At 54.8% G+C, this 26,739-nt stretch overlaps 3 protein-coding genes and 1 pseudogene across 3 annotated transcripts; all 4 read right to left on the reverse strand.

Moving 5' to 3' along the window:
* Nucleotides 1-4,007: 4,007 nt before the first annotated feature.
* On the reverse strand, nt 4,008-7,173 carry LOC137672734 (protocadherin gamma-A3-like). Its single transcript, XM_068417131.1, has 2 exons — nt 4,729-7,173; nt 4,008-4,025 (listed from the first exon to the last, which is right to left on the reverse strand). The coding sequence occupies exons 1-2, from the start codon at nt 7,171-7,173 to the stop codon at nt 4,008-4,010; spliced, it is 2,463 nt and encodes an 820-aa protein (XP_068273232.1).
* A 1,781-nt stretch (nt 7,174-8,954) lies between these two features.
* Nucleotides 8,955-11,432, reverse strand: LOC137672735 (protocadherin gamma-B5 pseudogene; annotated as a pseudogene).
* A 2,679-nt stretch (nt 11,433-14,111) lies between these two features.
* LOC137672736 (protocadherin gamma-A3-like) lies at nt 14,112-16,745 on the reverse strand. Its single transcript, XM_068417132.1, has 2 exons — nt 14,304-16,745; nt 14,112-14,120 (listed from the first exon to the last, which is right to left on the reverse strand). Exons 1-2 carry the CDS (start codon nt 16,743-16,745, stop codon nt 14,112-14,114), a joined length of 2,451 nt encoding a protein of 816 aa, XP_068273233.1.
* Nucleotides 16,746-20,936: 4,191 nt separating this feature from the next.
* Nucleotides 20,937-26,422, reverse strand: LOC137672784 (protocadherin beta-15-like). Its single transcript, XM_068417187.1, has one exon. It carries the CDS (start codon nt 26,236-26,238, stop codon nt 23,797-23,799), a length of 2,442 nt encoding a protein of 813 aa, XP_068273288.1. The 5' UTR covers nt 26,239-26,422; the 3' UTR covers nt 20,937-23,796.
* Between the last annotated feature and the right edge of the window lie 317 nt (nt 26,423-26,739).

Raw genomic sequence — 26,739 nt, forward strand, 5'->3', positions numbered from 1 at the left:
GGCCGCGCTCACGGGGACCTTGGCTTGGAAGCGGTCTCTAGTGACTGCACCCAGCTTGGGGGGGTCTCGCTTTTATTAGAATCAGGGAACAGAACTGCATAGGCTTTTAAAACTGAGATACAAAGTATGTGACAGCGTCTTGAATTGCAATGGACATCTTAAGGAAATATTCACAGCAGAGCAATAACGAACTCAGCTTCCCTTAATAAAATCTAAAAGGAAGCAGAAGAGCCCTACACAGTTTTATAGCTGCAGAAGACTTCCTTTTCAATTCTGCATTCCTTACCTGCGGCCAATATCAAGAAGGAAATATTCGTGATTAAGTAATCAGTAAGTAATTAGAAACAGAACGAAGCAAAAATAATGACATTGTTTTAATGCTCGACCTGCAAAAGGTTTCCATTTTCCCTGCATTTCTTCCTTTTGCTCATGAAAGTCTCTGACATTTGTCCTGCTCTTAATTTTTTTTCTACATAGGAGAACAATTACACTGAGAAATACACCACCCTAAAGGTAATGAGTATAGCTCTATGCTTAGACAATAGATAACCTTTAATATTTTGTTTCTCATTTATAAAAGTTCCTTCTTTTGCATTGGCACTGATTCAGGTGCTGACAATGGGAAACTGCAAGGCCAGGTCGAGTCTTTCACAGAACCATAGAATGGTTTGTGTTGGAAGGGACATTTACAGGTCATCTAGTCCATACCTCTGCCATGGGCAGGGACAGTCTTCAAGAGATCACGTTGCTCAAAGCCCCATCCAATCTGACCTTGAACCCTTCCAATGATAGCTCTTCCATGACTTCTCTGGGCAACATGTACCTGTGTCTCACCCCTCTCATCATAACACATTTCTTCTTCATGTCGAATTGAAATCTACCCTATTTCAGTTTAAAACCATTGCCCCTTGTCCTGTCATGACAGTCCTTCTCCATCTTTCTTTTGTGTTCCCTTTTTATATTGAAAAGGCACAATTATGTCTCCCAAAGCCGCCTTTTCTCTGTATGGAAGAACCTCAACTCTCACAGCCCTTAATCATAGCAGAGATGTTCCAGCCCTTTGAGGATTTTCACAGTCCTTCCCTGGACCTGCTCCAAGAGGTCCACGTCTTTTTTTGTACTGTGGACCTGTCTTCATTTAGCCCACACCCGGGGCTAAACAATAACAGTTTCTCTCACCCAATGTCCCTTTCCCAACTGAGAGAGGAAATTGGGAAAAAGAGGGAGACTCGTGCGTTAAAATTAAACTGATTTAAGAAAATAAAGAAACCAATATAAATGCTAACACAAAACACACAAAAGTATACTTAGCTACAGGTTGCAGCAGGTTGTCCAGGAATAACAATTGTCAGCAATGAGGAAAAAAAGGAGGCCAGAAGAGAGGAGAGCAAAACCAGCCTCCCTTCTCCCCAGCAAGCCCTCCCTTTTAACTTGATTGTTAATGCTATAGAATATACCTGTGGCCAGCCTGGGGCAGCTGCCCTGCATTTAACTGCTAAAGGCCCTGATCACCATGGCTGGCCAGACGCTGAAACAAAATCCCAATGAAACCAGGACAATTCTAAAGCACACAAATAATAAAAGAGCGGTCATCTAACAGAGACTGGGTCAGCAAACTAATGGCTATGGGGGAATCTCCTCCCCTCTTTTATCACACACACTGTTCCACAGAGATGTGACTTCTTTTAAGGTCATGTTCACATTTATTCCTCACCCACCACAACAGAACACAAAGATCCCCTCACCTCTCCTGCCTTTCACATACACCGTAGCATGAGCAAGAGGCACTAACACACAACGCATTGCTAAACAAAGATCTGCTGATAACGACAAGTAAACCTACGTACATTGTAGATCAGGCCAAGAAAAACAACAACATAAATCAGACAAGCAAGGCAAGGAAGCATTAGAAGACAAAGTGTTGTCAGAGAAACTCACCTGGAGGACGTCTCAGTCTTCACTGCTGGTGTTGAAATTCATCCCTGAGAGGAACTGAAAGTCATTCATACCTCAAGCTGCAAGTGCAGCCCTGAAGTCTTACTCTGGACTACATAGTAGGGGGGTTCCTTGTAAGAAACACTCATCAGATCGCAACAATTTTTTTCTACTGTGTGGCCTACTCATCTCCCACAAATATGAAGCCTTAAGTGTAAACAGCTTATCCTGGGCATCTTTCTCAAGCTAAGTCTTCCGAAAAACCATAACACATTCTCTTTTAGCTTCTGCTTTATTTTCCTCACACATAAAATTATGTCTTACGTGGCTGAAGTAAGTATTTGCTGCAAAACACCACTCATGGTTTCAAATGTAAAAGCAGTACCCAGAAATGGGGAAAAGGAACCACGACCTTATGGGAAACAAAGACCTGAAAGAAAGTGTAGTTACAACTATGACAAAACTCTACATCCCAATGTTCCAGGAACATACAGATTAATAAAGGAGATCTCACACAGGAATTACAAGACATTGTACCTTTGCATCATCATTCTACATGCATACTTATCACGCAAATACATGCATAATTATTGTGGAAATACCTTGTTGCTGGAGGACTACCATTGCCTTTCAGGCCAGAGAAACCAGGATCCCAGCACGAATGGCACCAGGCGTGAAATCAAACCATTGCTCAGCCGAAACCACGTTGACTCATCTAGTTTATGAGTTCAAAGCCAGCCTCTCACCCTCCTTGCTCTGCATTCACAGACTTTAGTGGCACCACAGAGAATTTTATACAAGGCAACATTTTACGGAAACAGAAGTATATCAAAGTCTTTGTCTTGGCAGATGAACACCAGATGAAGTCCAGGGGAAGCTCACACAGGAGCTCACACCATAGACAACAGCCACAGGAACTCAATGTAATTTCTTTGGACAATAAAATAGGGAAAATTCATGGAACCATGACTGTGGGCCCAATATAACAACCAGGACAAACTGAACCTTTAATCCTATCTTTCAGACATTTCAAATTATACCACAGCAAAAATTTTCACCTGCTCTGTCTCTGGACAGACAGAATTTTTCACCCTGCTCAATCATCACACAACAGGAAAGCTGCCTTTGCACACAGACACTCTTGAAGGAAAAGTTGCAGGCACAGATTCTCCATACTGGGAACAAGGATCACAACATGGATGCATGCCAAGAGATTTCTCTGGCTCATCACATTAATTCGAAGAAATGTAAAACATTCTCAAGTGCTTAAGCGATATGCAGTTCCAATAAACAGCCAGCAGTCAAAATACCAACTCAAGGACACCATCATCCTACTTCAGCACATGGGCTACTTGGAAGACCCTGAAACCTAAATCTTAACGTAAAGTGTACATCTATGCTCAAAAACTCCCATTCACAGGGAACATCATGCAACAGGAAAGCAAACTGATGAACCCACAACTTGAAAAGCTGGAATCTGAGCTCTGTGATATCCAAAACCAAGACACCTTCAGACTTATTTTATGTACTCCACCAATGAACCCTGGAAATTAACGTCTCCACCACTACTTCCTTACATGCAGCACCCCCAAGTCTCTCCTCAAACCCTTCACAGATCGCATGGTTGTCAATGATCATTATAACTTGCAGACGGACTCCACCCAAAGAAAAGTTGCACAGACAGCTCCTCCTTACCATGAATAATGTTTGACTTCTCAACATGTGTGACAAGCAGAGCATTTCTTTCAGTGACATTTTAAGGAAACACATCTATGAAAGTCTTTCCTTTATAGCTGGTATTGTGAAAGGCACATATGGGACAGTCTGACAAATGTGACAGATGTCATCTTCCACACATTATCAGAGACGAAGGCCCACCTTTAGCTCATCACAACGAGCAAGATAAGAAGTTAACACATGCAGAATGGATGGGATGACAACATGTATTCTAAATGATGGCATTTAGAGAAGATACATAATCCAGGTATTCAGTAGGGAATTAATAATTGATTGGCTCCTTCTCAAAGTTCCCGTTATGGCATGTATAATTACTACAGAATAAAGCTATTAGTTCAATAGATCACAACAACCTGCAAAAAACAGCAGGAACCTCTCAGGGCCCCAATACAGCTGAAGTAACATGTCTTAGGCCAAACTTACTTGGGTGGAAGAAACTTACATTGCATGATACTACAGCTGGACACTGAGCAGGGAAAGGAGCAAACCATATTGCTTGGGTCCTACAACAGCCAGTCACACACTCTCGTCTCCAACCCTTCACAACTTGCATGGTTTTCTTTGACCCTCATAACTTGCAAGCACTTGTCATCAAACAGACAGTTGCCCAGTCCATTTCTCTTCAGCATGCACTAGGAACAGCCACGGACTTGACATAGCTATGTTTACATCTCTGTAGTGAGATGAAGATACATTGTCTCCTAGCTAGACTAGCAGAAATATCAAGGATCTCAAAGTGAAAGAGAAGCGGTCCTGCAGGAGATACGGGGTCAGCGAACAGCGTGTTAACACAGTAACGACGTGATAAAAACACAAAGCCCCACTCTAAAAAAACTCACGCCAACAGCAGCCTCACTTCGCCCGCCTCCCACACCAACTGTAACGCTGAGTAACGGTCCCACGTTCACCTCCCCGCAGCAAGAGGCACCAGCACACAGCGCGCTCCTCAACGAACCTTCGCCTTCCCTGGAACTAAACCTCCCTCCGCAGGACGCAGAGCACAGGGGGAAAGGGCAGAGAAGCAGCAGAGGAGCAAGTGCGGTGCGAGGAACTCACCGGGGCAGCGTCGGGGTCGGCGCGGCGGGCGCCGGCAGGGTCCTCCCCGAGCAGCGGCGCGGGCTCGTCGGGCGGCGGCCGGGCCGGGAGCGTGTCGCAGCAGCTGGCGGCCGACAAGCGGAGCTGGCTCTTGCGCGAGTCGGCGGTGAGCGACACCTCGTGCGAGTAGGAGTGCAGGAAGGCGCGGACGCCGTCGATGCCCACGAAGTGCGAGGCCGGGACGCCGCGCAAGGCGCCGCTGCCCGCCGCCAGCAGCTGCGAGCGCCGCCAGCGCCGCAGGCGCAGCGCCAGCAGCAGCAGCACGAAGGCGACGAAGAGGCAGGACACGGCCGCCACGGCCACCACCAGCCACCGCGTCAGCCTGCCGGCCGGTTCGCCCGGCACCGCCGCCGCCGCGCTGCCCAGCTCCGACAGCAGCTCGGCCACGCTCTCGCCCAGCACCACCGTCAGCGTGGCCGTGGCCGACAGCGCCGGCCGCCCGTGGTCCTTCACCACCACCACCAGGCTCTGCCGCGCCGCGTCGCGGGCCAGCGGCGAGCGCGCCGTGCGCACCTCGCCGCTGTGCAGCCCCACGCGGAACAGCCCCGGCTCCGTCGCCTTCGCCAGCTCGTACGACAGCCACGCGTTCTGCCCCGCGTCCGCGTCCACCGCCACCACCTTGGCCACCAGCGCCCCGGCCTCCGCCGACCGCGGCGCCAGCTCCACGCCCGCCCACCCCGCGCCCGACGACGACGACGACGCCGCCGCCGGCGGGTACAGCACCTGCGGCGCGTTGTCGTTCTCGTCCACGATCACCAGCCGCACCGACACGTTGCTGCTCAGCGCCGGCGCGCCGCCGTCCTCCGCCCGCACCCACAGCCCCACCTCGCGCACCTCCTCGTAGTCGAACGAGCGCAGCGCGTACAGCGCGCCCGTCTCCGCCTGCACCGACACGTACGACGACAGCGGCGCGCCCCGCACACGCCCCTCCCACAGCCGGTACCGCACGCGCGCGTTCTGCCCCCAGTCCGCGTCCCACGCCCGCACCGTCAGCACCAGCGCGCCCGCCGCGTTGTTCTCGGCCAGCCGGGCGCTGTAGCTCGCCTCCGCGAACACCGGCGCGTTGTCGTTCACGTCCAGCACCCGCAGCGCCAGCACCGCGCTGCTCCACAGCGCCGGCGACCCGCCGTCCACAGCCCGCACCGTCACATTGTACTCCGACACCTCCTCCCGGTCCAGCTCCCGCGCCGTCACCACGCGGTAGTAGTCCTCAAACGACTTCTCTAGCCGGAACGGGACGCCCCCGTCCAGGAAGCACCGCACCTCTCCGTTCGGCCCCGAGTCCCTGTCCTGCACGTGCAGGAGGGCCACCACCGTCCCGGATGGGGCGTCCTCAGAGATCGCGTTCAGTGCCGACGACACTGTGAGTTTGGGAACGTTGTCGTTGACGTCTGTCACAGTAATCACGACTTTAGCCGTGTCGAAAAGACCGCCTCCGTCTTCTGCCTGCACTTTCAGATCGTAGGAGTCGCCTTCCTCGAAGTCCAGGCTCCGCAACAGCGTGATCGCTCCCGTCTCTGAGTCCAGGTGGAAAATCTGCGAGGCTTTCTCTGTAATTTTCTTCAAGGATAATTTCACGTCCCCGTTCAGCCCCTCGTCGGCGTCGCTGGCCCTGAGGGTGACGAGGGTGGAGCCCACGGGCACGTCCTCCGCCACACGCACCGTGTACTCCGCCTGGCTGAACACGGGCGCGTTGTCGTTCGCGTCCAGCACCGCCACGCGGAGCCGCGCCGTGCCCGTTCGTGCCGGCTCTCCGCCGTCGCTCGCCCTCAGCACCAGCTCGTGAAACGCCGCCGCCTCCCGGTCCAGCGCCTTCACCAGCACCAGCTCGGGACTCTCGTCCCCGCCGGGGCCCGCCCGCACGGCCAGCGAGAAGTGCTCGTCGCCGCTCAGCTCGTAGCTCTGCACCGAATTCGGTCCCAAGTCCGGGTCCTGCGCTTCCCGGAGGGGAAACCGCGATCCCGGGGCTGTCGTCTCGCTCATTCTCAGCTCCGTTTCTGCCTGTGGGAAGCTGGGGGCGTTGTCGTTAATGTCCCTGATTTCCACTTCGATTCCGTAAACCTGCATTTCCCCCTCCACTATCAGCTCACAGCGCAGCACGCATTGCTGCACACTCTCGCACAGCCGCTCTCTGTCGATCCTCTCCGCCGTCACTAAATGTCCCGTCTTCTCATGCAGAGAGAAATACTGCGTCCTACCTTTGTCGAGGATGCTGAGGCCGCGGTCGCGGAGCGCCGGCAGTTCCAGCCGCAGGTCCTTTGCCACGTCGCCCACGAACGAGCCCTTCGGCATCTCCTCGGGAACCGAGTAGCGCAGCTGCCCCCACGCCGCCCCCCACGCCGCCCCCAGCACGCACCACAGCACGGCTCGCTCCCGCCGGCCCCACCGCCTCCCCGCCGCACACATCGCCTCCGCGGCACCGCCGGCACCTCCCTGCTGCCGTCCAACGATTCCTCTCCCACTCGCCGCTCCCGGCCGCTGCCGCCGGCCCCTCCGCCTCGCTGCAGCACGGCTCCGCACCGCGGGGACGCTCGCTCACCGCCCGCCCGCCGAGCCAGCAGCCAGCGAGCGAGCGAGCCGGGCCGCAGCGGGCGGGGCTGCCTGCACCGCTCCGGCCTTCCTCTCGCTCCTCCTCGGTCAACAGCGGCGCCCGCAGCCTCCTCCCGGCACTGCAGGCACCGACCGCTGCCGAGCGCTGCCCGCCCTGCCTGGCCCCGCACAGCTCGCGGGGACGGGACAGGGGCCGCGGGGGCACCGCTGCCCGCCCAGCCGGGATCTCCTGCCTTGGCTTTTCTCCAGCCCATCTCTTCGGTCATCCTCGAGGCGATGATGATCGGAAAGAAATAACACGCCTCCCGTTTTGTGTCATTTCTACAGCACGGGAAATACTTTTTTTGTTTTGGTAATGGTGATCTAATATAGATAAAACGGTCTCTAAATATGATGCGTAGAATATTATGAGTCTTATTCTCTTAGTCCAAAAGCACAATCTCCATCACTAATTGCACAGCTTTTGAATCAGTCCTGCTGGAATGACTTTTCCCTCAGCCTTTCTGCACCCCAATACAGCATCACACTGGAACGCCACCAGCCACATTAATTCCGCCCAATAGCACAAGGCAGTAATGAAGATCCCCCCTCAGAAGGAGTCCTCCCCAGGGAAGACCCTTCCCTCTCGACCTCTTTACTTCTCACCTGCACATCTGAGGCTGCTCTGAATCAGCCTCCATTTCTCCCCCTTCTCCAAACACCACGTCGCAATTTCTCATTATACCCTGACCCGGTACGGGCCGTGCTTACACTGAGGACACAGTACAGGCCATGCTAAAGGAACTGAGCAGCAGGCAGCGATGCACAACCACTCCCTGCTCGGGGATCCATTACAAAAGTAAACCAGCATATAGCAAACCCTTAGAGTTGAATGCTATCAATAAGGAGAAAGTACATATTTGGGGGGAAAAGGGACAGAAAAAGAAGACAGGTTCAGAAAAACAAAACACTATTTTCTGTTTTAGATCCCTTGCTACGCCTCTGTAGAAAAGACAGATGACGAACGCTAAACAAGAGGGAACAACCACCCAGGAAGGAACGAAAGAAGGAGAAATAACTGCACAACAGATGGGGCACACGGCGGGGGGAGGAGGAACGTTCATTAGAGAGGAGCAATCAGTATCTCCCTCTTTCAAGGAGAAACACACACGTTTCCTTTGGGAGTCCAACACCGAAACAGCATTAACCAACGAATTTTTGTTCAGCTGTCATCTAACTGCAAGTACATCACTTTAGCAAAAGGAGATCAGGAAGGAAAAATCTCAAAAAAAAATCCTCAATCACATTCAACCGACTCTGTCGTGTAGAATCACGGGATCTCGTTTTACACGGTAAGGATCCGCCTTCACCGTTAGGAACTCATAACATTTCAGACAACGCAAGTTTCAGTAACAAAATTCTTTAGCTAAACCTGAAGGTGTGATGATCGAAGAGCTGCAGTCACTAACTGTCTGCTCTGAGTATAAAATGTGACATGTGAAACATGGGACAGCTGATGAGGCTGGAAGTGACGGGTCTCACTGCCGGGTGCCAACAAAGCAGCAGGGCAGGATTCTTTCATTCGTTCGTGGAAACAGAGAAACTAAGAGCGAAAGCAGAGAAATGAAGAACAAGAGCCCACTACCCTCGGCGTGAGGTTAGGAAAGGCTGAGAGACAAGGAGTGCGCGGGCTTACAGACCTGCGGGGCGTCGCGGTCCGCGGGCGGCTCTCCCGCGCCGGCGCTGCTGCTCGGGCTCCGCTTCCCGCACGGCTCCCCGCCGACGAGCTCCTCCGCCGACACGCTGGGCAGCGGCGGCGGCAGCCAAGCGGCCTCGGCCACGGCGCGGCCCGGCGCCACGCACAGGTTGTAGGAGTAGGGCAAGGTGCCCTCGCAGAAGTCGGCCGGGAAGGCGGCGCCGGGCACGGAGAAGCGCTGCGCGCCCAGGCAGCGCAGGACGGCGGGTGGCCCGGCCCGGCGCAGCCGCGCCAGCACGGCCAGCGCCACGCTGAGCAGGAACAGGGCGGAGAGCAGCGCCAGCGCCAGCACCAGGTACAACTGCAGCTCCGCCGCCGCCTCGCCGCCCGCCACCCGCTCGCCCAGCTCCGGCAGCGCCTCCTGCACGCTCTCGCCCAGCACCACGTGCAGCGTGGCCGTGGCCGACAGCGCCGGCTGCCCGTGGTCCCTCACCACGGCCACCAGCCGCTGCTTGGCCGCGTCCCGCTCCGACACGGCCCGCGCCGTGCGCACCTCGCCGCTGTGCAGCCCCACGCGGAACAGCGCCGGCTCCGCCGCCTGCACCAGCTCGTACGACAGCCACGCGTTGCGCCCCGCGTCCGCGTCCACCGCCACCACCTTGGCCACCACGTACCCGGCCTCGGCCGACCGCGGCACCACCTCGAACGGCGCCACAGCCGCTCCCGCCCCCGCCGCGCCCGCCGCCGGCCACAGCACCCGCGGCGCGTTGTCGTTGCGGTCCAGCACGAACACGCGCACCGTCGCCGTCGAGCTCCGCGCCGGCGCCCCGCCGTCCTGCGCCCGCACCGGCACCGCGAACTCGCGGCACTGCTCGTAGTCGAACGAGCGCTGCGCGTACACCGCGCCGCTCCGCGCCTCCACCGACACGTACGGCGCCGCGCCCGCGCTGCCGCCCGCCACCCAGTAGCTCACGCGCCCGTTGGCGCCCGCGTCCGCGTCCCGCGCGAGCACGCGCACCACCGCCGCGCCCGCCGCGTTGTTCTCCGCCACGTACGCGCTGTACTCGGCCTCCTCGAACACCGGCGCGTTGTCGTTCACGTCCGACACCTCCAGCGCCAGCTCGGCGCGGCTCGACAGCGACGGGCTGCCCCGGTCCCTGGCAGTGATGGTGATACTGTAAGCGGAGACCTTTTCTCTGTCCAGGTCACTGGCTGTTATTAGCTTATAGGTGTTCTCTGATGATGGTTCTAGTCTGAAAGGCAAATCGCCGTCGATGATGCAGCTCACTTCTCCGTTCTCCCCTGCGTCTCTGTCACGGACATTGATCACAGCTACAACTGTGTTCGGGACCGTGTCTTCGGGAACTGGGTTCAAGATAGGCAGAAGGGAAAGGGTTGGCGCGTTGTCGTTCACGTCTAGAATGTCTATGTGCACTTTGGCGTGCGCACTCAGCCCGCCCCCGTCCTTGCCTTCAACACTCGCTTCGTAGTATTTCCCTTCTTCATAATCTAAGGGGCCTGTAACCTTCACGTCCCCTGTCCTGGAGTCCAGAGTGAAGAGCTGGCGAGCACTCTCTCCGATGTCACTGAAAGAGTAGGTAATTTCTGCATTTGTACCTTCGTCGCTGTCAGTAGCTTTCACCTGAAAAGCTAAGGAGCCTTCTGGCAGGTTTTCCAGCAGTCGAACCTTGTAGATCTCTTTGGTGAATATCGGCGGGTTGTCGTTTGCGTCGGTCACGTTAATGTTAATCTGGGCAGTCCCGGACCGGACCGGATCCCCGCCATCCACCGCCGTCAGTATCAAATGGTGATTTCTCTGTTTTTCTCGATCTAAGTTTTTCTCCAGCACCAGTTCCGCGTGTTTTGTCCCATCAGGACTCTCCCTCACCACAAGGGAGAAGAGCGGGTTGGGGGTAAGTTGGTAGTTTTGTAATGAGTTTGCTCCAATGTCGGGGTCTCTGCCACTGCCCAGGGGGAACCTGGCCCCAGGAGGAGTGGACTCGATCATTTCTATGGCAATAAATTCTCTGTTAAACTGCGGCGCGTTGTCGTTGATATCCTGGATAGAAACACTCACATGAAATATATTGAAAGGGTTTTCCACCACCGCCTCCAAACTGAGGACACAGGGCGACACAGTCCCGCAGATGCCCTCTCGGTCTATCCTCTGGTTTACCCGCAGGTTTGTATTATCTTCCCCAAGAGCGAAGTATTCCTTTTCGTCACCAGAGACTATCCGCAGCTTGCGTGCCGGCAGCTCGGCCGGGCTCAGCCCCAGGTCCCGCGCCAGCGGCCCCACCAGCGAGCCTCTGCCCAGCTCCTCGGGGATGGCGTAGCGGAGCCGCTCGCCCGCCGCCCCGCAGCACACCGGCAGCAGCACGGCCAGGAGCGCGACGCGCCCGGCGACTGCCCGGCCCCGCGCTGCCGGTCGGAGCTTCATTCTCTGCTTTGCTGAAGCGTATTCTGCGGATGATTTTCAATTAGGTTCCCCGAGTAGCTGAATCAGTACCTGAGAGGAATAAATAGATGAAATCCTTGTTGCCGGTCCGAGGAGGGGCTGAGCTGGGCAATTCGTGCTCTTCTCCCTGCTCCGCTCCGTGCGGAACGGCACTGCGCGGGCGCCGGGGCCGGGGAGGAGCCGGTGGCGGAGCTGCTTCCCCGCCTTGGTCAACAGTGACACCCTGAGTCCGTGCCTGAGAACCGCAGTGTCCGAGAGGAGCAGAACAGCCCGAAGGTCCTTAAACCGCATTCACACGCGGGTTGGAAAGTACAGATGTTGTCAGCAGCGCGAAACAGAAAAAATGTGTCTGTGCTGAAACGGTGCATCTAGAAATTCCCATTGTCTGAAGTCCTTAACTTGCAAGTCTTCTGCAGCACAAATTCTGCCCCATTGCTCGGAGGATGTGGGGCAGGATCTCTATCTCTGCCCCACAATGATCTCGTTGGTCTCTGGGCGCGGGCGTGTCCCCGCTGCCATCTCCTCACCACCGTGAGAGAAATGGCAGGACGGGACGAACGCTGAAGCACTGCTGATAGATAGTGGTTTTATTTTAGATAGTTGGGAGACCCGGAGGTAGCACTCAGGTTTCCCACTTTGATCTGTGATCGCTGATGGACAAGCAAAGCCAGGAATCCCAGCCACTGAGAAAACCACAGCGGTCCCACCAGACCTACCGGATCCCATCTCTTTCCACATTCAAAACCCAGCATCATTGTACCAGTGCCATAAAACCCAACTCCGAATTTCTTTTGTCTGTGTATCTGACAAACCACACCCTCATCTCCTGCAGTGGGTGTCAAAACTTAAGAACATTTTCTGGCAAATGTCGACGATAGTTACTGTTGCTTGAACAAGCCATGAGAAAACAGACAGATCCCTCATGAGAAGCTGTTGTATCTCACCTGTACATTAAAACTTCGTCTCTCTTACGGTGAAGAAAAAAAAAAAAAAGACCTGAAGGAAGGCTCTATCACCACAGTCCCTTACGCAGAAGACAGGGAACGGTTAGAAAACCCCCCAGACTGCCTACCTGGTGAAGTAGCTGTTGCACATACACCAACACCGAGTCTCTGGAGATGCCAATGTGAAGACCTCCTAACCTTCTCAGTAAGGTGTTCTGCTAACTCTGGCCATTCATCCAGCGGAGGATAATTTCTTTTCCTCCAGCTGCACCCATGCACAACTCACGGTAACAAATGAATAACCTATCAGAACGAGAAGCTGGTTCGAATTTGCAGTGTTTCTGGAGTTAAGAAGTAGCAGGCATGTGAGCATCTCTATATGAGGTCGAGAGAAGGATGTGGATATTTATATAGGGACGGGGGAACTCCGCTGAACCATGTCGGGGGCAATTCACTGCCTCCTATATAGCGAGAATCGCCTGTGACAACCCAGAGACACATTTTCATGCATCTTCACAAACGAAGCACCCTCCTAATCGCTGTTTCCAAGCAGAAATTGATGTCTCCTAGTTCCAGGATTTGTTCTTCCCCCTTGTACCCGAGCCTGAGGGCCACAGCACGGTTAAGTCGCAGGAGGATGCAGCTAAGAACCAGCCTGCACCAGAGAAGGAAATATTTTCTTCCCACATGCATATCGCCTGTGAGTTTGTGTGTGATGGGCGACAGCAGAAAGAGGAAACGACCACAAGGTTAGTTCACATGAAGCATAAGGTTATGTCTCAGCTTACGTTTCCACCACACACAAAAGCACTAGTATAAAGTCACAATATTTTGGCAAGATCTAGGATCTGTGCTGACCTTCACCAGGAACCTTAGATTATTATTTTCTTTCACTTGAAAGCAGTTACTTTTATGTGCCACTAGTTTATTTTGTTGGAAATGCAACGATACAATGTATCACCAGCTTAAATAGCAGAATAAAAAACAATAGAGTAACGTAATATTGTTCATAAATTATATTCCTGAAGTCCTAAAAGCCTGTTCAGCCCATGATGAAAGGTCAGTAATGAAGGAAATAAGGCAGGCCACTTCCAAGACAGCCTGTTAGGTAGTTGGGCTTTCAGAACAGAACAGCGTGTTCTGTAGGAAAAAATATTTTAATATTAAAAGGAAGGGAAAAAATAAAATATTTTATATTCTCAGATTAACTCGCATTCCGAAATTAGACACAAGATAAACAGACTGTGACGAATTCTACTTTGTTTTAAAATATTTTCCATCTGTATTCTAGTAAATATACTCTATTTTGATGTCTATGTCTGTACTAATAGACAATTATATTTGTATAGTATCCAAAGATTAAGTCACAAAGCCCATCAGTGGGAAAAAACTCGATGGGATATCAGAGGAATTTTTCACCATGTAATACGTACCTATTTGTAGAACTTTGAGTGACCTTAAATGGGATTAACTCGTTTGTTGGAGGCGATTTCCAAGTAACCAGGAACTTCAAAGATGTTGGCTTTCGGGCTACAAGGTTGCCCAATTCTATCAGCATTTCAGAGCTAATACAAGGGATGGCAAGGAAATTCTGGGAACTAGATACTAGGAAGTGCTTAAACAATTTCAAGGAAGTGTCAGAGGAAAAAACAGAGAATGAAATTTCCTTGTGCAGTTGCACATTCAATGGAACCTTCTAGCCTTAGAGAAAGCTAGATTAGATGAGCTAGAGAACATGGCACATATATCACACAAAGCAGACTCAGCACAGGTTCAAGAGATGGCATTCACGAGCTAGTGACCGTGGTGGTATCCAAGACTGCAAACCACACACTTTAAAATGTCTGTGATTGCCCTAAGAATCCTACACACTGTGCACACAAAAGAAGATTAAAAAAAAATAACGTACCTGAAAGGGGACTTGGCCACCATTCTCGGCAACATGATCTCCTGTAGCGACGAGATCACTCGAAGCTTCAGTCGGCGGCCGGGCCGGGAGCGTGTCGCAGCAGCTGGCGGCCGACAAGCGGAGCTGGCTCTTGCGCGAGTCGGCGGTGAGCGACACCTCGTGCGAGTAGGAGTGCAGGAAGGCGCGGACGCCGTCGATGCCCACGAAGTGCGAGGCCGGGACGCCGCGCAAGGCGCCGCTGCCCGCCGCCAGCAGCTGCGAGCGCCGCCAGCGCCGCAGGCGCAGCGCCAGCAGCAGCAGCACGAAGGCGACGAAGAGGCAGGACACGGCCGCCACGGCCACCACCAGCCACCGCGTCAGCCTGCCGGCCGGCTCGCCCGGCGCCACCGCCGCCGCGCTGCCCAGCTCCGACAGCAGCTCGGCCACGCTCTCGCCCAGCACCACCGTCAGCGTGGCCGTGGCCGACAGCGCCGGCCGCCCGTGGTCCTTCACCACCACCACCAGGCTCTGCCGCGCCGCGTCGCGGGCCAGCGGCGAGCGCGCCGTGAGCACCTCGCCGCTGTGCAGCCCCACGCGGAACAGCCCCGGCTCCGTCGCCTTCGCCAGCTCGTACGACAGCCACGCGTTCTGCCCCGCGTCCGCGTCCACCGCCACCACCTTGGCCACCAGCGCCCCGGCCTCCGCCGACCGCGGCGCCAGCTCCACGCCCGCCCAGCCCGCGCCCGACGCCGCCGCCGCCGCCGGCGGCGGGTACAGCACCTGCGGCGCGTTGTCGTTCTCGTCCACGATCACCAGCCGCACCGACACGTTGCTGCTCAGCGCCGGCGCGCCGCCGTCCTCCGCCCGCACCCACAGCCCCACCTCGCGCACCTCCTCGTAGTCGAACGAGCGCAGCGCGTACAGCGCGCCCGTCTCCGCCTGCACCGACACGTACGACGACAGCGGCGCGCCCCGCACACGCCCCTCCCACAGCCGGTACCGCACGCGCGCGTTCTGCCCCCAGTCCGCGTCCCACGCCCGCACCGTCAGCACCAGCGCGCCCGCCGCGTTGTTCTCGGCCAGCCGGGCGCTGTAGCTCGCCTCCGCGAACACCGGCGCGTTGTCGTTCACGTCCAGCACCCGCAGCGCCAGCACCGCGCTGCTCCACAGCGCCGGCGACCCGCCGTCCACAGCCCGCACCGTCACGTTGTACTCCGACACCTCCTCCCGGTCCAGCTCCTCGGCTGTCACCACGCTGTAGTAAGTGTCAAACGACCTCTCCAGCCGGAACGGGAGGCGCTCGTCAATGCTGCACCGCACCTCTCCGTTCGCCCCCGAGTCCCTGTCTTGGACGCTGAAAATCGCGATGACCGTCCCCAGGGGTGTATCTTCTGGGACTGGACTGAACACGGACATAATGACAATCTCGGGGACGTGGTTGTTCACATCAGCGACCGTGATGACAACCTTGCTGTGGGACGAGAGTCCGCCGGCGTCCCGAGCTTGCACATCTAATTCGTAAAACTCCTGCTCCTCGAAATTCAGCTTCTCTGTTATCTCAATTTCTCCACTTTCCGGGTTCAGCTTAAAAATCTTGTCGAACTTCTCCGGGATTTTAAAGAACGAGTACTTTACCTCGGCGTTTGGCCCCTCGTCTCTGTCAGTCGCTGTCACCTGTAACACCCGACTTCCCACGGCTGTGTCTTCTCTTACAACCACCTTATAAACGGGCTGAGTAAATTCCGGAGCATTGTCATTTCCATCTAACACAATGATTTGGATAGTTGTCGATCCCGATTTCACGGGACTACCGCTGTCTGTGGCTGTCAGGATCAAATTATGAGCAGCCTGCTGTTCCCGATCCAACGATTTCACCAATATTAGTTCCGGATATTTCACACCGTCATCTCCGTTTATCACATCCAAGGTGAAATAGCTGCTCTCGCTACACTCGTAATTCTGTAGAGAGTTCACCCCTATGTCGGGATCTTGAGCTTTCGCCAACGGGAAACGCGTCCCTGGCACAGTATATTCGATGATTTCTAAGACGCTGTTCTTTTCTGGGAAACTCGGCGAATTATCATTAATATCCAGTACTTCTACCTCTCCTCTGTAAAGCTTCATTGGATTTTTTACAAGAATCTCAAAATTTAGGACGCATTTAGCGGCAGCGGCGCATATCTCCTCTCTGTCCACCCGCTCCTTCACTGATAAATGGCCGCTTTGCAAGTCCAACAAAAAGTACTGCGTCCTACCTGTGTCAAAGACGCGGGCATCGCGGTCGCGCAGCTCCGGCAGCTCCAGCCGCAGGTCCTTGGCCACGTCGCCCACGAACGAGCCCTTCGGCATCTCCTCGGCAACCGAGTAGCGCAGCTGCCCGCACGCCGCCCCCCACGCCGCCCCCAGCACGCACCACAGCACGGCTCGCTCCCGCCGGCCCCACCGCCCTCCGCTCGCCGCCATCGCAAAGCCGCCGGCACCTGCCCGCTCGCCCCTCCGCGCTCCGCAGCCTGCGGCTCACCGCTGCCGCCGCGCTCCTCCCGCCGAGCCTTCCCCCGAGCAGCCCGGCTCGGCTCGCTCCCACCGCGCTGCTCCGCGCTCGGCCCTGGCAGCCCCGCCGCTCGCTCGCCGCTCGCTCTCGCTCCGCCGCCCGGCCCAGCGCGAGCCAACAGCGACACTCGCCGCCGCAGACACCAACTGCAGCGCCCGGGCGCTGGGAAGGGACCCTCCGCCGGGCCGGCTGCCCGCTCTGCTCGGCCACCAGCGCCTGCGGCAGCCCCGCGCTGCCCATCGTCCCCGGTGACCGCGCTTCCACAGTCACGGCACGGGCGGGCATCGGGACGGGCTCGCTGACAAGTGCTGCCCACCGCAGCGTTTCAGAGAACCACAGGATGGTTTGGGTTGGACGGGACCTTTAAAGGCCATCTAGTCCAAGCCCCCTGCATTAAGCGGGAACATCTTCAATTAGATCAGGTTGCTCAGAGCCCCATCCCACCTCATCTTGAATGTTTCCAGGGACGGGGCATCCACAGCTTCTCTGGGCAGCCTGTTGCAGCATCTCACCACCCTCACAGTTAAGAATTTCTTCCTAATTTCTAATCTAAATCTCCCCTCTTTCACTTTAAACCCGTTATCCTTCATCCTGTCACTCCATGCTCTTGTAAAAAGCCCCTCTCCAGCTTTCCTGTAGCCCCTTCAGGTACTGGAAGGTGTTGCAGACTGCTTTCCCATGTTGAAGCGGGCTGGATGGAGCTCTGGCAGTGCTTGGTTTTCACAATCTATGCCTGCTCATTCTAAGGAACACCGTGGAGTTGTTACTTCACTGCAGCGGCCACGAATAACAATGCTAATGCTGCTGCTACTGCTGTGGAACCATTAGCAGACCCCCTCTCCTTGAGCCTGGAGACCTTTTATCTCTTGATTGCTGGGTGTGGCATCACGTCTCTTGATTGCTCTGGCACAGCTGTGTGTAGCTTCAGCTGTTCCTCTTGGCTCTTGCTCTGGCATAATAGACTTCCCACAGGAAGGTGCTAGAAGGTCTCCCCGGAGCCTTCTCTTCTCCAGGCTGAACATCCCCAACTCTCTCAGCCTGTCTCCAGAGCAGAGGGGCTCCATCCCTCAGATCATCTTCGTGGCCTCCTCTGCACTCGCTCCAACAGCTCCATGTCCTTCTTCTGTTGAGGGCCCCAGAGCTGGATGCAGTGCTGCAGGTGGGGTCTCACCAGAGCAGAGCACAGGGGCAGAATCATCTCCTTCGACCTGCTGGCCATGCTGCTTGTGATGCAGCCCAGGATACGATTGGCCTTCTGTGCTGTGAGTGCACATTGCCGGCTCATGTCCACTTTCTCATTTACCAGTACCCCAAAGTTCTTGTCTGCAGGGCTCCTCTCAATCCCTTCCTACCCCAGCCTGTGTGGATACTGGGGGTTGCCCTGACCCATGTGCAGGACGTTGCACTTGGTCTTGTTAAACCTCATGAGATCACATGGGCCCACTTCTCAACCTTGTCCAGGTCCCTCTGAATGGCATCCTGCCCTTCAGGTCTGTCAACCACACCACTCAGTTTGGTGTCATCTGCAAATGTGCTGAGGGGGCACTCAATCCCAATGGCTATGTTCTTGAAGAAGATATTAAACAGTACTGCTCCCCATACGGACCCCTGAGGGACACCACTGGATGCAACCATGCAGCCAAATCCTCATCCACCAAATAAACCATCCATCAAATCTGTCTGTCTCCAATTTAGAGAGAAGGATGTAGGAGGGGACCGTGTCAAAGGCCTTACAGAAGTCCAGATAGAAAACATTCCCTAGGCCACTGCTGTAGTCACTCCATCCTAGAAGGCCACTAGGTTGGTCAGGTAAGACTTGTCTCTGGTGAAGCCACTACACCAGCCAATTCCATCAGGACTCTGGGATGCATCTCCTTGGGTCCCATAGACTTATGTATGTTCAGGTTCCTCAGGTGGTCTTGAACCTGATCTTCTCTTACACTGGAAGGACTTTGCTCCCCTAGTCTCTGCCTTGAGGTCCATCCACTGGAGAGCTGCAGGAAGAGACATTGCCAGTGAAGACAGAGGCAAAAAGTTGTTGAGTACCTCACCTTTCTCCTCCTTTGTTGTTACCAGTTTGCCAGTTGTGTTCATCGGGGAGGTTCGCTTTCTTTGTCCTTCCTTTTCTGCTTGATACACCTCTAGAAGCCCTTCTTATTCTTTGCCTTCCTTGCCAAGTTCACCTCCAGCTGTGCCTTGACCTTCCTGACCCCATCCCTACACAACCGCGCAACCTCCCTATACTCTTCCCAGGATACATGTCCCTGCTTCCACTGCCTGTGCATTTCCTTCTTGCCCTTTAGTTTGACCAGCAGGTCTTTAGCCAGAAATGCCAGTCTCTTCCCTTCCTTTCCTGATTTCTTACATGTGGGGATCGAGAGCTAATATGTTCTGTGGAAAGTGTCCTTCCAGATCTGCCAGCTCTGTTCTGCTCCCATGATCCTGAGGGCACTTTCCCAGGGGTTCCATTGACTAGCACCTTAAACAGCTGGAATTTGGCTTTCCTAAAATTCAGGGTGCTGACTTTACCCTTCGCCTGACCCATATCTCTCAGGACTGCAAACTCCACCAGTGCATGATCACTGTAGCCCAGGCTGCCTCCAGTCTTGACATCTCTAGCTCGGTTGCGTTGGTGACCAATAGGTCCAGCAATGCATCCCCTCTGGTAAGGCTCTCTGTTACCTGATCTAAGAAGTTATCCTTCCTAAACAGCACCTCTGACAAGGCCCTCAGGAAAGCTCACCAATGGGGTCAGGCCCTCCAATGCAGGGAACAGCCTCCCCCTCTCATGGGGTACAAACCATAACGAACTGCATCAGACACCCGGACCCTCAAGTTGCAACAACCCCAGGAGCAGTTTTACACCAGGAGGTGCTGGTTCCTTGTGAGCTCAGTAAGAAAGACACGCCGACTCTCTAAGCTGTCGTTCACAACTCTCTTTTTTATAGCTCACACTACAGGAAGAGATGAGCAGAGATGATCCTACGTGCCTTTAGATGCGGAGAACCCTGAGCAGAGTAGCTTCACACAGGCCTCCAGCCACGCACAGCGTGCCGTGCAGCCCCCGGTCATGGAAAAGACAGAGAGCCTCCGTTGCAGTCATTCAGGCCACTGTAGGACTTTCCTTCAAGACAGCAATCCCAGTCATCGTTTCTAGGGTCACAGTAAAAGAAGTTTGCATGCGGACCTCTTGCTTGCAGGTGGCTTTCTCAGCAGTAAGAAGTGGGAGCTGCCTGCAGGCTCCTCGGGTACAGTGAGCTGAGTTTATCCTCCTGCCACAGGAGTTGTGCAGCACAACACAGCACAGGCCTGTGCCTGAATGAGGTTGTAATGAGGTGGGGGTCGGTCTCTTTTCCCAAGTAACAAGTGGTAGGACGAGAGGAAATAGCGTCAAGTTGCACCAGGGGAGGTTCAGGCTGGATATGAGGCAACATTTCTTCACTGAAAGGATTGCCAAGCATTGGCACAGGCTGCCCAGGGAAGTGGTTGAGTCACCATCCCTCGATGTGGCACTTAGGGACACGGTTATTGGTGGACTTGGTAGTGTTAGGTTATCGGTTGGACTTGATGGTCTCAAGGATCTTTTCCAGTCCAAATGATTCTATGATTCTACTCAGGTTAACTGAATAGCAGATCATTCACTCCTACATGGACAACAGTCTTCTGGTCAGCATCGCTACACCAGCCTGAGTCAGCACTTACCTTTTTATCAAGGCCTTTGTGGAAGGGACAGCTGGAGTCCTCTGCATTTCCTGAGAGCTCAGCTTCTCCCTGGTAAGTTTTTGTTCACCAAATGCCCACCTCCCGGTGCTTCTCCAAATACTTTACCCAAGGAACAAACCATTGTGCCATCCACCTTCTCAAACTCCTACACCTCTGGTGTCACAAACGCTTTCTGCTCAAACACCTCACAGTTGTCATCCACAGCTGGAGCTGTCAGGAGAGTTGGAAAGTTCACTGCCCCACCTCATTCCTCTGCAGAGGCCTTTGCACACCCAGGGCCCAAGGGACAAAATAAGAAAAACCTCCCAGCCTTTTAAAAAACTTTGACAGAAAGAACATCTCCACAAAGACTGTCTCCACACAAGGCATTCGGGTGTTCTTTTTATTTCACTTTTACACATAACTGTTCGTAACTGCAGCACACACAGCATGAGGGTTTCCAAATATTCCGGGCCACACCGCCTTCATTCAAACAATCCATTCTTTAACAAGGGGTGACAGTCCTTCTTAAGAGGTTGTTGTGGTTTTAACCCGATACGCCACTAAATACCACACAGCTGCTTGCTCAACTCTCCTCTGACCCCCTGGGAAGTGGGGGACACAATCAGAAAGGTAAAAGTAAAGAGAATCATGAGTTGAGATAAAAACAATGTCATAATTCAAATACAATAAAATAATAATAATAATAGAATATACAAAGAAGTGATGCACAGTGCAACTGCTCACCACCTGCTGACCAATGCCCAGACTATCCTGGGGTAACGATCCCGGAGAAGAGAAAAGCCCAAAACCACAATCCTGGAATAGCGAGGGAGCTTCCTGACCAACCCTCATCTATACACTGAGCAAGACGCTGTATGGTATGGAATATCCCAGTGGCCAATTTGGATCCATTGATCTGGCTCTGCTCCCTCTCAGCTTCTTGTGTACCCACACACTGGCAAAGCATGGGAAGTGAAAAGTCCTTGATTTCTTAGCAACAAGTAGAAATATCAGTGTACTATCAACATTCCTCTCAGAACAAATCCCAGACTAAATCCAAAACACAGCACTATTCTAGCTACTATGAAGAAAATTACCTCTATCTCAGCAGAAGCCAGAACCATATCCACCCCTTATTCCATACCATTTACGTCATGCTCAGGTCCCACACTTTCCAGTTAATCACCACCACTTTTTCTCTTTTTTGATGTACACACACAGATATCATTCCCTTCAAAATGTCTGTTGAGTTCATTTAGTCCATAACTTTGGGTTCCATCCATCATGACAGTCTTTTTCAAGGCAGGAGAGATGATGGGGAGGTCCCTCAGGATGAAGCAGGAGGATGGTCTGTAGTCTCCATTGCATGCTGCATCTGGAGCTCGTAGCTGGTGTATTTGGTGTGGTCCATGCTCTCGGTCTGTGGGTTGAAGATGTCGATCCCGAGGAAGTTGCTGGGTGCCAGTTGTTGAAACCAGTTCTGGCTCCATCAACATTCTGACCAGCTACATCCAAGGCAACATAACGAGTGCTTATATGAAATTTTTTTTAACACACTTTGGTCAAATCTGCTGTTATATCAACCTTTGAGTCCCATGTTGCGCATCAAAAAGCACTATCATGGTTTTAACCCATCAGGCAGCTAAATACCACACAGCTACTTGCTCACTGTCCGCTGCCCCCCTGGGGAGTCGGGGAGAGAATCGGAAAGGTAAAGGTAAAGAGACTCGTGGGTTGAGATAAAAACAATTTATGAATTTCAATAAAATATAATAACAATAATAGAACATACAAACAAGTGATGCACAGTGCAACTGCTCACCACCCACTGACCAATGCCCAGCCCATCCCTGGGTAGTGATCCTGGAGAACAGAAAAGCCTGAAACCACAATCCTGGAATAGAGAGGGAGCTTCCCGGCCAACCCTCATCCATACACTGAGCATGACGCTGCATGATGTGGAATATCCCAGTGGCCAGTTTGGTTCCGTTGCTCTGCCTGTGCTCCCTCCCAGCTTCTTGTGTACCCACCCATCAGCAAAGCATGGGAAGTGAAGAGTCCTTGATTTCTTAGCAACGACTAAAAACATCACTGTATTATCAACATTCCTCTCATAACAAATCCCACACTAAATCCAAAACACAGCACTATTCTAGCTAATAAGAAGAAAATTACCTCTACCCCAGCTGAAACCAGGACACAGGAATAGGCAAGACAATGCTCAAACACAGTTCACAGAGTGGAGGGACAAAGGGCAAAAAGGAGGATGCAAATGCTCTCACACATCGGATTTGCACTCCCATGGAGAAGACTCTCAATTCAGGAAAAGGGATGATGAGACAAAATTCAATGGCCCTTTTCCAAGTTCATCTCAATTCTACCTTCAGTCAGAGTCCTTTGAAGCAACTTGTGGAGTTTCCTTAAAATCCACCCAAACACAATGAACACGTTTTCACAACTCTGCACAGTTCCAGTCTGTGCCAACACCGTTTGTGCTGCTGTATTTTCAAGGCAATCCCAAGGAGGCAGCCCGCCTGCCCACCGCCCTCTCATGGGCCAAAGGAAGGTCTCGTGCCTTTTACCGCTCTCCCCTAGAGAAGAGGAGACTGCTGTACTCAAAGGGCCAGAATACCCTTCCTGCCCGCTGAGCTGGAACTGGGCACAGCGCAATAGTTGGATGGGAGCAGCTCCCTGGCTCACCGGGCAGCGCTAGTGCAGCACAAACTGACACACAACGCCTGTCCGGACAGACATGGTGACAGAGCCCACACGCCTCAGAGACAGACAGCCAGGACCCAGAGAAGAGCGAGCCCCGTGCTCACACCACATTGTAACACAGCACTCACCATCTCCTTGCTGTCCTGACCCAGGAGGAGGGCTACGTGCATTCCAGCGAGCGTGTGACTTGGCTGCCCGACCTTGCCATTGCGTTACAGCACAGGATAAGAGGTCCACGGTCTTGGCTGACAGCAAGTGAGAAGAACTTAGCTGGGGACCTTGCAATTAACCCCACTCTCAAAGCATTTCAGAAATGTCCATAAGAGAGCTGAAATATATTATTTCCCGAATGAGGGAGCCTTAGTTTCTTTTGGTTTTTTTTGGAGGGGGAGACAATCTTTCTTCTGACTTAGACTCTGAGGGAAATCAGTGACACCAATTGAAAATTAAGATTTACTCTCAATGAACCATTGCCATGTGTTGTAGCCCAGATCCCCTCCTATCTCGAGGCACAAAGCCTCTGGCTGTGCTGACTCCACGCTAGTTAAAGGAGAGACTATTGAACTGTCCTGCACAGAGCGTCCCAGGATTATCTGGTGCCATCTCCTCTCCAGTGATAGGGCCACGGGGGAAATCCTGTTCATCATCGGTGTCCCCGCCCGTGGTGCAGTGCTGTGGTGGCAGGCTGGGCAGGATGGGCTTCAGGAACTTGAACTCGCTGTTGCCCGAGCCCGTCGTCAGGCTGATCTCGTAGCAATAGGCGTGGGGCAGGGTCCCTGCAGCGCCCATGTCAGCCAGGCCACTCTGCAAGTCGCTGGCGCCGTAAAGCACATGCCCACCCTTCAGCTCCTTTCTCTTGCACACCTTGAGAGCGATGAAGGCTGCCATGGACACGAGGAAGAGGAGGGAGACAAACACCAATGAAATGATTAAATAGATTGTCAGGGAGCCGCCCTCATCCTCCATGGCCAGGCTGCTCTGTGGTAGGCGCATGTCCGAGAAGTCCTTGAGCAGGACTGCGCTCAGTGCCGCGGTGGCTGACAGTGGTGGCTGCCCGTTGTCTCGCACCAGGATCACGAGCTTCTGCTTCACGGCATCTCTCTCCGTCACCGGCCTCCTCAGCCGCACCTCCCCACTTTGGGCACCCACCGAAAACAGCCCGGGCTCGGTGGCCCTCAGCAGGTGGTACGAGAGCCACGAGTTCTGCCCTGAGTCGGCATCAACGGCCACCACTTTGGTGACGAGGTACCCTGCCTCAGCCGAAATGGGCACCAGCTCGCTGGACGGTGGGCTGCTCTCCTGGGAGGGGTGCAGCACCAGCGGAACATTGTCATTCTCATCCACCACGACAAGGCGGACGGTGACGTTGGCACTGAGGGGAGGAGACCCCGCATCGGAGGCGCTCACCAAGACCTCCATCTGCTTCACCTGCTCGTAGTCCAGAGGCTGCAGCACAAACACGTGCCCGTTCTCAGAGTTCACAGAGATGCAGGAGCAGGGAGGCCGCTCTGCGGGGTGGGCTGGTGCCAGGGAATAGGTCACCTTGGCATTGGGCCCCACGTCAGCATCAGAGGCACTGACAGCTCCAACGAGCACCGTGGGGACATTGTTCTCACGCACGTACATGGTGTACGATGTCTGGTTGAAGACAGGAGCATTATCGTTGATATCGGAGATGTCCACTGTGAAGGTCTGGGTGGTTGTGAGAGGAGGTGACCCCGCGTCTGCTGCTGTCACAGTCAGGACGTGGCGTGCGGTCTCCTCCTGGTCTAGCGCACTCACAGTCACCAGCTCGTAGTAATTCTTATAGGCTGGTCGCAGGGAGAACAATAGCTGGTCTTCAAGGGCACAGGAGATCTTCCCATTGGCACCAGCATCCCGGTCCCTGACAGTAAACAGGGCAACCACAGTCCCAGGTAATGCATTCTCGGGGATGGGGCTGCTGAAGGAACTGACCACCAGCTCCGGTGCATTGTCATTCACATCTACCACCTCCACCAACACCTTGCACATTGCTGAGAGACCCCCACCATCTGTGGCCCGCACGCTGAGCTCGTGATTCTTTGCTGCCTCGAAGTCCAGAGGCTTTCTGAGTTTAATTTCACCACTCTTGGGGTCAATCGTGAACGCTGAGTTGCTCTGGCCCACCCCTTGGCTGAACTCATAGGAGATGTCCCCATTAACTCCCACATCCCGATCGGTTGCCACCACGCTGAGAACCACAGAGCCCTCTGGGGCATTTTCCAAAACCTGAACAACGTACAGCTCCTGCGTGAAGATGGGAGCGTTGTCATTTACATCTAGAACAACAATGTGGATTTGGGTGGTGCCACTCCTGGGTGGAGAGCCCCCGTCCACAGCAATGACACTGAAACCCAGCTCCGACTGCTCCTCTCTGTCTAGCGGCTTTTCCAAGACCAGTTCCACATACTTCTTGCCCTTAATCCGACTCCCAAAGGAGACACTAAAGTACTCGTTCGCGGGAGCGATGCTGTAAGCCTGGATGCTGTTGCTGCCAACATCCAGGTCCCGAGCTCCCTCCAGCGGGAAACGCGAGCCCGGGTTGCTCGTTTCTAGGATCTTGAAAGTGACTCGTTCCTCCGGGAAAACGGGCGAATGGTCGTTGATGTCCTCCACGGTCACCTCGACCCGAAAGAACTGCAGCGGGTCGGACAGCAGCAGCTCGAAGGGCAGCGTGCAGGTGAGCCGACTCCCGCACAGCTCCTCCCGGTCCAGCCTCTCGGCCACTACGAGGCGGCCGGTGCCGCGCTCCAAGCCCAGGCGCTGCCGGCCGTCCTCCGAGGCCAGGCGGGCGCGGCGAGCCGAGAGCTGCGCCGGGGCCAGCCCCGCGTCCGCCGCCACGTTGGCTACCACGGAGCCGCTCGCCCCCTCCTCGGCTACGGAGTAGCGGAGGGGCTCGGGGCCAGCGTGCGCCAGCGAGAGGAAAGCAGAGAGACAAAGCACTTGCCTTGCGATCGCCATGTCGGGCCGGCGGCCAGCCTCCGTCTCGCGGCTCGCCCGCGCCGTCCTCCGCGGAAAGCGGCGCCCGCAGCAGCGCGGTGGGGCGGCGGGTAACCGCTCTCCCTCTGTCCCTCCCTGCCTCTCGCCGAGGCCGGCCAGCGGCCCGGCAGCGGATGGCACCGGGCACCGCTCGCCGCCGCTCGCCGCCGCTGCCCGGCCTGCGCTGCGCTGGGCACGGCCGGGCTCGGCCGCCTCCCCGCCCGCAGCCGCCCCGCGCCGCCTTGGCCGGCAGCGCCACCCTGCGGCCCGCGCCGGGACTGCGCCCGCCGCCGCCCGCTGCCCGCGCTGCCGCCTCGGCCCGGGCAGCGCCGGCCCCGGCCCCGCGTCTTCCCCCGCTCCCCGCTGCCCACAGCCCGCGGGCAGGCGGGCGCGCTGGGCTCCCGGGAGGCCAGGCCGTGCCCTGCGAGACACACGGCGGCAACACACGCACACGGCGTTTGCCACGGCCCCGCGGGGCGGAGG

The sequence above is a fragment of the Nyctibius grandis genome, chromosome 22 (assembly GCF_013368605.1).
Source record: "Nyctibius grandis isolate bNycGra1 chromosome 22, bNycGra1.pri, whole genome shotgun sequence".
NCBI lineage: Eukaryota > Metazoa > Chordata > Aves > Nyctibiiformes > Nyctibiidae > Nyctibius > Nyctibius grandis.